This window comes from Sinocyclocheilus anshuiensis, unplaced genomic scaffold, assembly GCF_001515605.1.
Source record: "Sinocyclocheilus anshuiensis isolate Anshui unplaced genomic scaffold, SAMN03320099.WGS_v1.1 scaffold1378, whole genome shotgun sequence".
Lineage (NCBI taxonomy): Eukaryota > Metazoa > Chordata > Actinopteri > Cypriniformes > Cyprinidae > Sinocyclocheilus > Sinocyclocheilus anshuiensis.
In genome coordinates, this window is record NW_015554155.1 from 228205 (window position 1) to 242980 (window position 14776).

The 14776-nt window shown below is 37.8% G+C and overlaps 1 protein-coding gene across 2 annotated transcripts in view; it reads right to left on the minus strand.

Annotated features, from left to right (window-relative positions):
- Positions 1-11683: 11683 nt before the first annotated feature.
- The window catches only part of tmem176l.3b (transmembrane protein 176l.3b), a 4906-nt gene continuing 1813 nt past the window's right edge, over positions 11684-14776 (minus strand). For both annotated transcript variants that reach the window (XM_016463549.1, XM_016463548.1), the window contains exons 3-7: positions 13124-13237; positions 12839-12895; positions 12609-12734; positions 12001-12108; positions 11684-11888 (exon numbers count right to left, since the gene is read on the minus strand). In XM_016463549.1, the coding sequence (XP_016319035.1) occupies positions 11823-11888; positions 12001-12108; positions 12609-12734; positions 12839-12895; positions 13124-13237 (471 nt within the window). In that variant the 3' untranslated portion in view covers positions 11684-11822. The remainder of the gene's footprint in view (positions 11889-12000; positions 12109-12608; positions 12735-12838; positions 12896-13123; positions 13238-14776) is intronic.

Sequence of the window (14776 nt, forward strand, 5' to 3'; positions counted from 1 at the left end):
TGAAAAGGGGGGGAAAAAAAGTTTCGCAAAAGGGCGGGTTCGAACCGGGTCGATCGCGTCAAAAAGCCAACGACACACGCTTATCCAGCTGCGCCACTGGAGCTGATGATTTACAACCACTTTTAACTAAATTTAAATAGACACCCCGTATTTTTAATTCCATAGTAAGGACAATTCATACAATACATTTAAACTGAGCTACTTTAATACCATCTCCGAACTTTCTACCACGACTCTGCTTTTGCCCCATTAATCTACGACCCTGCTGTGTGCGCAGTGTGATGGCATGGTATTAATTGCATTTATTTGTTTATTTATTTACAGTTTTGCAATTTTTCCACTATAAAGAACCTTTTGTGCAACGGAAAGATTCCATGGATGTTAAATGTTCTTCTTGAAACCATATGTAATGAATAATTGATGATGGGTCGTTGAATTATTACAAAATAATAACACCCGAGGAGGTGATTTGGTGAGGAGGCCGTTACACCTTGGGTGTGCATTATTTTCTAATAATTCAACGGACCGGAGTCAATTATTCCACTTATACTGTGGTTACCACACTTCAAGTCATTGTTCAGATTATGTATTTCAAGACATTCGTTAGGTTTTTGACCTTAAAATGCTCTTGTGTGTAGGATTAATTTCTTATGCATCTCATCCAACGCCATGAGACAAGTAAATAAATCCAATCCATTTACTCAGTTTTTACAAGCAAGATTTGTCACTCAAATTTTGCTGGTTGTCAGGGTATCTATCTGTGACTCAAAGCAGCAAAGTGCAGTTTGTAGGTTCACTATCTTTAAGTACTATTCTGCAGGATTAAATAGAGCTATGCCTCAAAGATCCTGAAGTGGACATTGAGAAGGTGCTAAACAAAAAACACTTTACAGTCTGTAAACCAAGCATTCAGAATCTTTTGTCAAAATTATGTGCACTTGATTCTGAAAAGTGGGATAAAGGGCCACAGCTACATTGCGTAGATGTTAGAAAATAAGGTGCAGGTCTCTAGTAGAGGTCTGTACTGTAATAGCTCTTTCTTTTGGCTTGCACTCCCATTTTCTGCTTTCTTTTCAGAATCTTCTGCCCTTGCTGCCCTCTGTCATACTCCATTCAGGTTTCCTTCCACTTCAACCTTTCCTCCACCTGCGGAAGGTGCATGGTGCCTTTTTTTTTTTGCATATTTTTTGCAAATTGCAAATTGCAAAAACTGTCTTTCCAAAATACATGAATAACAGTCACTAGCTACATTAGCAGTTTTAATCACCATATATGTATGCATGCACTACTATTCAAAAGTTTGGGGTCGGTAAGATTTTTTAATGGTTTTGAAAGAAGGTTTTAATTTTAATAGATTTTTTTAACAATGTAAAAGTCTTTAGAAAAATATGAATTTCTTAAAAAAACATCTGACTGACTCTAAACTTTTGAACTGTAGTGTAAATGTAATATTTAAAGAAATACAAGCATATCTTTTTTCTTATTTACTCTCTTTTATTATTTTGCATTACCATGCATTCCTTAGAATTAAATGAATGTTCAATATTTTGAAGCAAGCATACTAAGCTAAAAGAAAAATGTAATAACATACCATAAACTCAGAAAAGTAAGCTAGAAATAAATATTACAAGGATAAATAATATCTGTGAGCCAAAGAGCCAAAGGCAGTCCTCAACTCGATTTGTCAAAGAGATCCATTTAACAGAGTAATGGATCCTAGACAACCAACCTGCTTTATCTAGCTCTGGCAACACATTTCTTATATGACAATTTCTTCATAGTTCCAGCATTTCATATCAGTTTTCATAATCAACTGAAAAACTGAAAAACTTTATTTAACTGTGCATTTCACAGAGGAAGTATGCATTTCAAGACAGTAAAATATATCTTGTAAGTCAACACAACAAGAAAATATAATGGCATCCAAAAGGATTTGAATATAAAACGTACTGCATATGTGTAATAGACACAATAATAAATTGTCAAGTATAAACAGATTGAACTGAAACTAGAAAAAGGAACATTTACTTTTATCTTTCCTTCAATGTTTCTGTTATAAAACCACACAGCCACAAGCAGCTGTGTTAGAAAAAAAAATGCTCTGATTTGGAATTTTCCCAGAATGATATGAAATTACTTGATAAAACCCACAAAGAAACAGCTTTACTTCATAATTCACATGACACGTAGGAAGCATAAAAAGGCCTAACGTTTTCTGGAATAGATGTTAATAAATTTGGCTGAAATAAAAAGCCATTCTTCAACTGTCCTATACATCACCCACATTTTGTGTTTCCATTAAAATCCATATACACTCAAGGATATTCCATATGACATTCAGCACTATGGTTTATGGAAGCACTTCCCTTGTGAAAAAGAAGTGCACTTATTTGTATTGAATGTGCATTTGTAGTGTACTTCAAATCTTAGAAGTACATTTAAAAAAGCAGTACACTTCAACCATATTTCAAAGACAACAGAATTATGAAATTATAAAGATAAATGTTATATTTAAAAAAAAGTAACTGTTAAGTTCAGCGTTTAGTGTCAATATAAACTAGAATACATTTTAATTTAATTGCAAATAACATTCAGTTAACTGTCTGAAAACATTACATTCATGTCACACTTAAGCATATTATTTTAAAGAATACTATTTCCACAGTTAGTACTCTTTTTAAAGGGATATTTCACCCAAAACGGAAAATCCTGTCATAATTTCCTCACCCTCAAGTTTTAAACCTGCAAGAGTTTCTTCTGTTAAACACAAAAGTTTATTTGAAGAATGTTGCTAACCATACAATTGCAGTAGCCACTGGAAAGCCATATGGAAGAAATACTATGGAAGTCAATGGCTACCGTCGCCTGTTTGGTCTTCTTTTGAAAGAAAAAAAGAGAGAAACTCATATGGGTTTGGAACAACTTGAAGGTGAGGAAATTATGACAGAATTTTAATTTTTGGGTGCACTGTCCCTTTAAGGCTGCTCAAGTGTTCTTCTTTTCCTCAAGTAGTATAGTAACGATAATCAAATTAACTTTGACCATTTTTTTCTGCCCATCAGCTTGATGTTGTCATGTTCAGTTATGCCAGCCTCTCAACATACATTAGTTTCATTAATTAAATGATTTAATTGACATTTATTATAAGAACAGTTAAGTGGGCCATTTATTCATGGCCACCAGCTGAACATTAGCACTAGTACTCAACAGACTGACGTTATCTCAAAGCAACAGTCATAATTCTTATAACATAAATAGCTACATATCTGAATAACTCATTCCAAGGGCTTGTAGTTTTCTCATAGTCAGCTTTGGGGATGATACTGGTATTGTTGCAGAACTTTCACAGCATTAAACTGCTGAATATATGTGAAAAATCAGCATGTTTAAGCCAGACTCGCATGACACGTGGAAGTGTGCTGTTTGGTTGAGTTTGTGAGATTCACAGTGCACAGCATGTTTCCCTCTTGTTATGTTCATCTATGAAGATTTGGCTCTGCTTCAGCTCTCCAGGAGCAAATCCTACAACATGAATAGAGCTAGCATTCCTGAACACTTTTCAAGATGATGCAGGAGGGTAGTATGAAATTAATGTGCAACATACTGTTATTAAAAGTAATTTGATTTAAATTAGCATATGCACCAAAATAAAACTGCAAACCACTAGAAATTTGAGAAAAGACACTTCTTTCACCCCAAAATTAAATCTATTTATTCACTCTCTTTCTGTACATTGTTATTCTGAGAATGTTCACGCAGCTTGTCTCCATACAAAGCTCCAAAAAAGGTCAAAAACACCAGTGAAGTACTGAAATAATGGTCCATATGTCTTGTGCACTATATGAAGTCTTCTGAAGCCATACGATAGCTTTGTATGAGGAACAGACTGAAATTTTGTTATTCACTGAAAATGTTCCTCAAGCTCTCGAATGCCATTCATCATTCTGCATATTTGAATATTTATGTGCTGTGTTCGATTGTGACAAATGCCAGAATGTGGCACTGGGCTTCAGTGATGTCAAACCTGGCTCAATCTTTTTAAATGTGTGCACAAAACAGATTTGAATGCTTCGGCAATGGAATATTTTCAGTGAATAAACACAATTTCAGACCGTTCCTTACACAGACCAAACATATGCTTTAAATATGCTTGGAATAGTGATCATATGAGTAGTTTTATAATACTTTTATGGGTACTTCGCTATGAACTATTCCTGTATGTTTTTGAACACTACATTGCATGTCATTTGCAATTAAACGAAAATGTGTTGCAGTTTAAAATGATATTTTATATATATTATATATAATTGAGTGCAATTAGCTAAATTTTAGAGTGCTTTTTTTACAAACTAAAGAGGGACCTAAGTACATCTTTATACTTCTGTTGTATTTGAAATATGGTTAAAGTTTATTTTTGAATGTACTGACAAGCATTTATGGTGAACTGAAATATACTTTAATGTCATTTCTTTTGAAACTTGTAGGTTGTGTAGTTTCATATATTTGTAAATGCACATTTGTAATGGTGAATTTGCAATTTTGTATATTTAAAATATAATAACTTTAAATGTAATACTGAACAACACACTACAGTTATAAATACAGTTACAAATTAATCACTTTACATGTGTTTTAGTATAGTCCACAGATCAAAATAAGCGTACCTCTTTAAATCATGACAAAAGATTCTAAATGTATTCAAGATTCAAAATACTTTAAAGTAAAACTTTCATTTGACATTATAAGAAAAAGTGCACATTTTAAAAGTGTAATCTAAGTGTGTTAAGAAACAGTCAAGAAAGTGTACCCTTTATGTACACTTAAGTGGCCTTGTATTTCATAAATATATTATCTGTAAAGTTTTTTTTTTATAAAACATAGTTTATATCTGAAATCTTTGTTATTTTTGTTCTTTTATTTAAAATTTTCTGTTTGTGTCTCATAACACTATTTTACTTTTAGTCAGTCACGTTCGACACTGACGTTAGAGGTCTCACTTGGGAGCCCCAATCACCTCTGAGCATTACGAGAAATGGCCAATGGCAATTGGCAAGTGGAATTTGCATGCCAAGCCACTCCCCGTACATGCGGGTATTTAAGATGGCGGCGTGCATCCACTCATTTTTGCTTCGGAGCTGATCAATTCATGAGCGCTTTCTCTCTTATCCTAAAGAGAAATCTTCAAGAAACGAAGAAGCCTTCCCTGCAGGAGATTCTTGGCTGTGTCAAAACAGTGCATTCAATGGTGTGTTTGCCTCCCCTAATCACAGATAAGTGCTGTGATCCATCCCTGGGCACTCCAGCTAAAAGAGCAATTTCCTACAGCTTGCACGGTCAAGAGTGTCTTTCGAGATGTCTTTCCGACCATGTGCTTCTGTGTGCGGTAGTTTCCTTACCTCTGATGACGGACACGATCGCTGTCTCACGTGTCTGGGCTTCGCCGGCTACACAGTCAGAGGCAGAGTTGACAGCCATGCTCCTTTGGGCCGCCAAGAGCTTCGGGTTGGAGGTGAACTCGCCTCCATCCTCCAGATGCTCGAGGCTGGACGATTGGTATCTGGGTTCCGGACGTGGCTCTCAGCCACGCTCCGCCCCAGTACCTTTCTTCACAGAGGTTCATGAAGATCTCACCAAGACGTGGAAGGCCCCTTACACTGCCCGGTCATGTTTGAGCTCTTCCCTCCTCACTACCCTCGATGGTGGGGCAGCCAAGTGATAAGTCGATGTTCCCCTGATGGTGTGTGCGGTTGTGGTGCACTTGTGCCCGCAAAACGCCGCCATCTGGAGGAACCGTCCGCGCCTCCCATCCAAAGCCTGTAAGCTGTCATCAGCCCTAGCTGCCAAGGCTTATAGTGCTGTGGGCCAGGCCGCTTCCGCCCTGCACACCATGGCCATCCTGCAGGTACACCAGGCCAAGGCGTTTAAAAAACTGCACAAGGGTAGTCCAAGGAGGACCCAAGGATGAGACTCCTTGGAACAGGGGCGACGAGCTTCTCACAGGAAGAGCTTCTTGGGGTGCCGTTAAGTCTTTCCAGAAGACTACGACGCGTCCCTGAGACGGGACGAGATGGAAACGGTTGCTCTTTTGGGGCTACTAACATCTGGGCAAGATCAAGGAGTACGAGGAGCAGGTCCTGTTAGTTGCGCCTTATTGGCCCAATGTCGCTCCTCGCGACAGCCCCTCCCTGGAGAATGCCCCTGAGGAGGGACATTCTTTCTCAGGGGCAGGGGACTATTTGGCACCCACGTCCCGATCTGTGGAACTTGCACGTTTGGCTTCTGGACGTGATGTGGCAGACCTCTCTGGCCTCTCACAGGCTGTGATAGATGCTATCACTCAGGCTAAGGCCCCCTCTACCAGGCAGGCCTATGCTCTGAAATGGGGTCTATTCGTTGACTGGGGTTCCTCTCGCTGAGAGCACCCTCAGAGATGCCCGGTCAGTGTGGCGCTTTCCTTCCTGCAAGAAAAGTTGGAGTGGAGGCTGTCCCCCTCCACTTTGAAAATGTATGTCACTGCTATTGCGGCGCATCACGATGCAGTGGATGGAAGATCCTTAGGGAAGCACGACCTGAGGGTCAGGTTCCTGAGAGGCGCGAGGAGATTAAATTCTTCCAAATCGCACCTCTTTCCCTCTTGGGATCTCTCTGTGGACCTGGAGGGACTACGGGGAGCCCCCTTTGAGCCGCTTGACTCAGTTGAGTTCAAGTTCCTGTCATTTAAGACAGCGCTCCTGGTCGCGCTCACATCCATCAAGAGGGTTGGGGACCTTCAGGCATTTTCGGTCAGCGAATCGTGCCTTGAGTTTGGGCCGGCCGATTCTCATGTTACCCTGAGACCCCAGCCTGGTTACATGGCCAAAGTTCCCACCACTCCCTTTCGGGACCAGGTGGTGAACTTGCAAGTGCTGCCTTGGAGGAGGCAGATCCAGCTCTTGCATTGCTGTGTCCCATTCGCGCTTTGCTCATTTATGTGGAATGCACCTAGGGCTTGAGAAGCTCTGAGCAGCTCTTTGTTTGCTTTAGAGGACAGCAGAAAGGGAAGTCTGTCTCTAAGCAGAGGTTAGCCCACTGGCTAGTGGATGCCATTGCCTTGGTGTACCAATCACAAGGTGAGCTGTGCCCCCTAGGGGTGAGAGGTCATTCCACTCGGAGTGTTGCCTCCTCATGGGATTTGGTGCACGTTGCCTCTCTGGCAGACATCTGCAGAGCTGCGGGCTGAGCACCTTTGTAAGGTTTTAGAATCTCCAGGTGGAGCCAGTTTCCTCCCATGTGTTGGCTATGAACAGGTAATTTGCTGTCTTGCTCGTGGTGCCATTCCTCTGGTTAGGATACGTGCACTTATATTCTTCCAGTAAGTTCCCCATCTGGTGAATCCTGGTGGAATCCTCCAACACCCTGTGGCATTCAGACTTAGCGGAGGAGTCTGTTGCCACGTCCAGTATTTGGGTTGCATGCCATTAGTCACCCCCTCTTACTGACTTGGTGCCATATATGAGATTCCCTTGGCAATTCTGTATGTTTTTTCACAGTACGGTTTCCGTTAATAAATCCGTTAGTAAATCCGTGTCTTCCCTGGACAGTTTGTCACTGTCAGTTCCTGTTGTGTGCTCCGGAACTTGGGTCATGACAGTTGTCAGATGGTGCTGTACCAGTCTTAATATTCACATTCCTATTTGGATGTGTCTCCGCACCCCAATGGTTGCTAAAATCCAGTATTGTGAGAATTTCGGAACACCCCTTTTTTCCGCTACCCTGTTAAGCCCGTATACTTGTCATGTGATCTGGCTTATGGGGTGTTGGGTAGGTTAAAAAAGGTAGGTGCATCTGTCCTGACACGCTTGCTTGTCAGCACCTCCACCTTCAATTTTCGTAAAACAGTTCTAGTTGTGGTGCTTTCCGTAGGGACCCCTAATGTCAGTGTCGACGTAACATCGAACGTGATTGACTGAAAGGGTACGTCTCGGTTATGAATGTAACCCTCGTTCCCTGAAGGAGGGAACGGAGACATTACGTCCATCATGCCACAACTGTGAACTGCGCTGAATGCCGGGAAGCTTACTCGGCTCCTCAGCACAAACCTGAATGAGTTGATGCACGCCACCATCTTATATACCTGTATGTACGGGGAATGGCTTTGCATACAAATTCCACTCTCCAATTGTCATTGGCTATTTCTCGTAATGCTCAGAGGTGATTGGAGCTCCCAAGTGAGACCCCTAACGTCAGTGTTGACATAACATCTCCGTTCCCTCCTGCAAGAAACAAGGGTTACATGCGTAACTGAGACGTTTTGTTCTTATAAGCAACATTTCAATATTAACTTGCTTTAACTGGAGACTCCTGACTTTTACATCCCTATAGCTGCATGTTATTTGAACATGGTTATTTTTCATGAAGAAAAATATATATTTTTTAAGTGTTAAGATTTTTCTTATTTTAACTTGTAACTTTTACAACTTAGTCTTTCTCACCATAGTTTTTACAGCACTAGTCTGTGAAGCTTTAATTTCTGAGGTAATAAAAATGTGTCCGATTTGTCCAGCAGAACTCAAACAACACCCTTGAGCTTGTGGAAATGTGCTGAAAAGTGCACACTGTGTCCCATTGCTTAGGAATGTCCAATTCTTTCCTCCATTTTAACTCTCCGATGCATGAAGTATTAAATCACAAGGAACAGTGAAAAATATCTTACTTTTTTACTTTCTTTCTTTTTTATTATAAAACAAGAATATATCATTTCCAGACGTTATATAGAAAGTTACTCACACTGCACATACAGGTATGCTTGTAATATAATTTAAACCAGTAGCAATTTGAAGGTTATCAAAGAATACTAAAATATCATTTTGAATCTTACATTATTATTTTATTTTAAATAAATAGTCTTATATAGTAGGCATACATATTTAAATAAACCCTGCATTAATATTGCATAAAACCTGATTAATACATACAACCTGATTAAATACATTCATTACTTATTCTATTGAAATATTTCATTTTTACCAATATGGACCTCATGGAATGAAACACAGGTCAAAGTTCATTGGTAACAAACCATGGTCCTTTGCATGAAAGATCTGTAGACACCATGCATCAGATGGGGAATCCTATATAGAATATATATATAATGTTAACACAACCAAACAGATAACAGATAGCAGATAACCTGTCTTTCAAAATGCACAAGAACCATCAAAATACTTCAGATAAGGCCAAATGTGTGTCAAATATGTCAGGGTTAGACAGATACACTAATACAGTATCAGCAGCATATAAATAAAGTGTATATTGTTAATAAAATCTGTGTTTTCTTATCTTGTCTGTTTGCCAAGATTGTCAAACAATACAGGAGACAGGGGACATCCCTGCCAAGTTCCAGTTTTGTGTCATGCTCTTGTGAGGCATCCATTCATTTTCAATTCTAGCTATAGGGTTCAAACATTCAGTCTGAAAACTTCTAATTGATTTTTTTTTCCAAAAGACTTTATGCTGTTTTGATCCTGTAGCATGTGAGGGAAGATGACAACAGTCCCTTTAATAAAAATAAATAATGTCTCTGCGCAACAGCCTGGAAGTGCAGAATTGCTTGCTTTCAGGAATACCACAACAATTCCAATATCGTGAAAATATCCTAAAATATGTTTTAAAATGCTTATAATAAATATGTTTTGTACTAATATTAAACAAAAACTAAATGTACAGGAACTCTAAGAAAATGTGTGTTACATAAATACAAAAATTTCACCACTAGGTTCTAGTTTTAACTGATCCTTTATTACTGGTATTTTAGGAGAAAAATCTAGAATAAAATAATTTACAACACATCTCTTTTGCCTCCCTTGATGAAAGCTATCTTACTCGATCATGGAGACAAACTATAAGAACTTTTAACCAGATATAAAGTCATTTAGATTGATTCAAATGAAATCTGAGCATGGCATTGGCAGGCAGTGTCCATCATTCATAATGATTTTAGTAGCTAATGGTTCAGCAGTGGCCTTGAACTTATTGTGTTCCAATGCATGGCATGAATGTGAGGGGGCGAAAGACAGTCAAAATGCATATATCAAGTCAAGTGAGAGGAGGTTCATGGGTTTTAGCAAGCATTCAGCTCAGTTAATCATTACAGTTGCAGCGTTTAAAGAGATTTGATTACTAATGAACAGTGTTTAAAATCACACACTCACTCTCAGAAATAAAGGTACAACTGCTGTCACTGGGGTGGTACCTTTTCAAAGGTACATATTTGTACCTAAAGGGTCCATATTCAGAACTATCAGAGTTCCTCTTAAACCCTCCACCTTCCCCAGACCCACCTGTCTAGATCTGCTACAGGTAATTTCATGTACGCTATATAGTACATGCTCACAGCAGTGTGTCTGTGAAAGTAATGACAGTAGCAAGTCTCTGCAGCAGCAGTAATAACAAACAGCAGCAGCAGCAGCAGCAGCAACGTAGCAGATCTACTCCTCCAAGACCAAATACAGTAACACTGTCATATCCATTAACATGGTAAACTATACAGAGAGTTGTGATGATAGAAATAGTATATTATTAATATGAACATGGAAAATATTATAATATAGTTTTCATGATAATAGTGTAAATGGTTTCCTTAACCAGGAAACTGTAAACATCATGGAAATGGAACATTAATTTTTATTAAAAAAAGCCAATTGATTTGTCCAGTTTGTGACAGGAACATCACGACCACTGTTTCTGTGAGGTGACCTTGTGATAAACCGTCTTCTATAAATATCTGAGTTTGTTCTTGTTATCCTTTGGTTTCTTTTATTTAGTGCAAAATGTATTGCAGACGAAATATTGATTATAAAGTTTTACTTATCTGTTCAGAAAAGCAGTAAGCTATCTAATGTTTCTTTAATTTTTATACAACACAATGAGCAATGAGTGCTACAGTATTTCAGTGCTGTCACTGTATATTTAGCACTTAATACTTTAATAGTTTAATGAATAAATTTTGGTAATATCACTTAGTTTCATTGTGTCTTGTATTCAATTTAAAATATTAATAACCTATTACTCTTACAATCCCTAAGAACACTCTCACTAACCCTGTTTCAAAATCCTTTGAAAGTGAATGAAACTATGGATATCAGTGCGAAATACTTACTAATGGTGTTTATTTGCTTAACTATGATTTCAGAAAACACATGTTATGTGATGCTACAAGTAAACACGTTCCACATCACTGGTTTGTTTTATTGCTATTTATGACAGCTGAAATGACTTTTGTTTGTTCAAACTCAAGGTAAATTGTTTCTGTGTAAACATGCATCACATAATATACAAGTTGTGCTGAGAAGAGGAGACCATGTGCATGATGCCAGATATGGTGTAAATAGTCATGCAATCTGATTAAATCTTTTATTTATTATTATCTTTTTGCCCAATACACAGTAAATGGTCTGTAAACAGTCTTTAGGCAATCCAATGCATCTAAGGCTAAGCCTCCCGAAAGAAGCTTTGATGAAGGTCAATTATGAGAAATGAAGACAGAGATTTTAAATGAACTGAATGTGTAAAGAATTTAAACTTGGTGTTAAAAATGTATCAACATTACATTTTAATTCTAGTCATTATTTTCAAAAAGCAGCTAAAGTACCATAAATGTAACAACATTTATGGTAAAGGAAAATAAATAAATAATCAAGACCAAAGATAAACATGTACCACGATGATTGTGGAGTTGCAGATAGAAGATATTTGCTATTTCACAAGAGAGAGAAAAAGTGTACTTCTATAATCACAAAGCTAGTTCAATTAACAATGCATATTTCATTTTTTACATTGTCTGTCTAACATACATGACTGACAGTGAGCTCTTCTTTGAGTGGTTTGTAAAGTTGAGGGTCCTCCACAGACTGCAAAACCAAACAGAAACATTAGTGCACTGATCAGCTTTCTGAAATCACTATGATCACTGTAGTTTGTCAGTTGTAACTGTGCTGGTAATTACTGCACCTTCGCACTTACATTTGTTTCACACAATTCTTTCAGAGTCGAGACAGAGAAACTGAGGGTCGCACAGAGCTGAAGAGCTGAAAAGATCATCATAGTGATATCCAGTGTTTCACGGATCATCTAGAGATGGAAAATATCAGTGTCATGGAATAAAAGCAATTTGAATTCCTGCATCAGGAGTCTCAAATCCCCCCCCCCCCCCCACAAAAAAAAAAAAAAAAAAAAAAAACGAACAAAAACAAGCTGGTCATTCAGGTTTAGAACGATATGAAATGAAAATCAATGAAAATGATTTTTCGTGAATTGATTAATCACTTTAAATTCAAAACCATTTTAACCAAGAAGTTAGATATCATTAACCATAACTTAGCGCACATGCTTATCCGAACTCTTTTGATCCATATTATGAAAATAACATTGGAAAATAAAAATGTACTTGTGGTTCATATTTATGTATAAACTATTAAAACTTAAAACATTTAAATGAAAGTATAAATAGGCTGTGTGAGACCTGGAATCATAATTGAAAAATACATTTAAATGATTTTTTTTCTTGAAAGTGGCTCATTGGTCTTTAATTTGAGACCTGTGTCATTTTAAAGAAAACAAAGAATAATTACCTTGTCATAGTTCATTTCGTTATAGTGCATAACAACCTTAAAGCTCATTAAGTCCCATGCATACAGTGCAAGGCCTATCATAGCCAGCAGAGCACTGACTTTGTTCAACACCACAGTGACGAGCAGCTGTAATACACAAAATAAAAACACAATGAGATGGCATCTTAAAAAAAAAAAAAAAAAACCCAAGTCTGAATGCAAACTACTGTTTGTGATTATTAAAGGCTTACCAGAAAATAGCTGGGAAACCAAGCTGCAACAATAGACACCACTCCAACTACAAGGAACTAAAATGCAAAGCAAAGAAATAACGGAATTATTTACATTTGTCGATTGAAATAGATCAAAAGATCACACAAAATTAATTAGGGTATTAAAAATCAACCAACTTCCCATTATAAAAAAAGTGAAATTCATGTCATCAACATTGATCATTCACTCTGACTGACATTATGGACTCACTCATTTTACAATTTAGAAACTCAAGAATAATCAGAATGAGGTATATTTCTTACCACACCACCAAGCCAGAATGGAGCATTATACATCATAATGTAGTCGTGTATTCCAGAGTTTATAAATAAAATCCCTGTCATGAGATTGAGCAGTCCTACTATAATCTGCATAATCTACGGAACAAGACAAGAATGTCGTTTATACACCACATTACATTTTATTGCATTAAACTGAATAATAGTTCAAACACATTATATCTCTTTTGCATTCTGTGGAATGCAAAAAGAGACATTTAGCAGAATGTTCGAGCTGTTTTTTTTCCCCATATTTACAAAGGGACAAGCTCTATAATGATGAGCTATCCAATGTTTTTAACTGTATGTAGTTTTGAGTATTTTTACAACATTGGAGCCCCCTACAGTTAAAGGGTTAGCTCACCCAAAAATTAAAATTCTGTCATTAATTACTCACCCTCATGACGTTTCAAACCCGTAAGACCTTCGTTCATCTTCGGAACACAAATTAAGATATTTTTTAGGAATCTGAGAGCTGTCTTGACCCTGCATAGACAACAATACAACTGAAATGTTCCCAAGTCCAGAAACGTAGCAAGGAGATCGGTAAAATAATCCATGTGACATCGTTCAACCGTATTTTTACGAAGCTACGAGAATACTTTTTGTGTGCAAAAGAAAAAAAAAAGACTTAATTCAACAATTCGTCTCCTCCGCGTCACCCTGTAGCGCCATTTTGGAGAACATACACTGAACGTAAACAGCGTGTGCTATTCTGTGTCAGCTGCGTCACACGGATATGCTGTTTTCGTTCAGATCAAATCACAACAACGTAGGAAACCGATCCGGCGTGACGCAGCTGACACAGAACAGCATACGTTGTTTACGTCCATCTGATACTCTCCAAAATGGCGCTACATTAATGACAGAATTTTCATTTTTGGGTGAACTATCCCTTTAAGTGAGTGGGCTTCACTGTAAATATATCACTGTTGTAATTACAGTGGATAGCTGTACACTTGCATTTGTTACTGCCGTAAAACAATCCACACTTTTCATGAAATTTCCTACCCGCTCACCAAACTGACATACTCCTAAAAGAGATTTTGGGGGAACAAGGGCAGTGGGGGTCCCCCTTGTTTGAAATTGCGGTCCGGGGGCACCTAGATTGAACCAAAAAGGCACTTTAGCTTTGGCGATTAAAGGGACAGGGGCTCGAGCTGTGTTGATACAGGCTGTACACAAGACTGAACGAAACGCGAGAGTGAAGTATACCATTCCTTGATTTTAAAGGCATTTGTCTTTTTTTTTTTTTTAGAAATTAGTGTATCATCAGAATGATTTTGAAACTGAAATTTCAAGGTAAATACATACAGTTGCTTTAAAGACATAAGAAAGCTTTGTGAAAGGAACAGACAGATGCAAGATTTTTAATTAATCATGGCTTAAATTTTGTTCTGTGCTTCAACTATCACATGACTTCTAAAGACTTGGAATATAGCGCACAAATCATATGGACTATTTTATGGTGCAAGCAAAACTCTTAATTTTTATTCAGATGAACTGTCTCTTTAAGATGAACCTTAAATCTTATACCCTTTTTTTTGAAGATTGTCACATTGCACACACACGAGGAGACGCTGGAGAATACGTTTAACAGGACTTTATTACCACCAAGGAACCAAGGGAGAAGGGAGA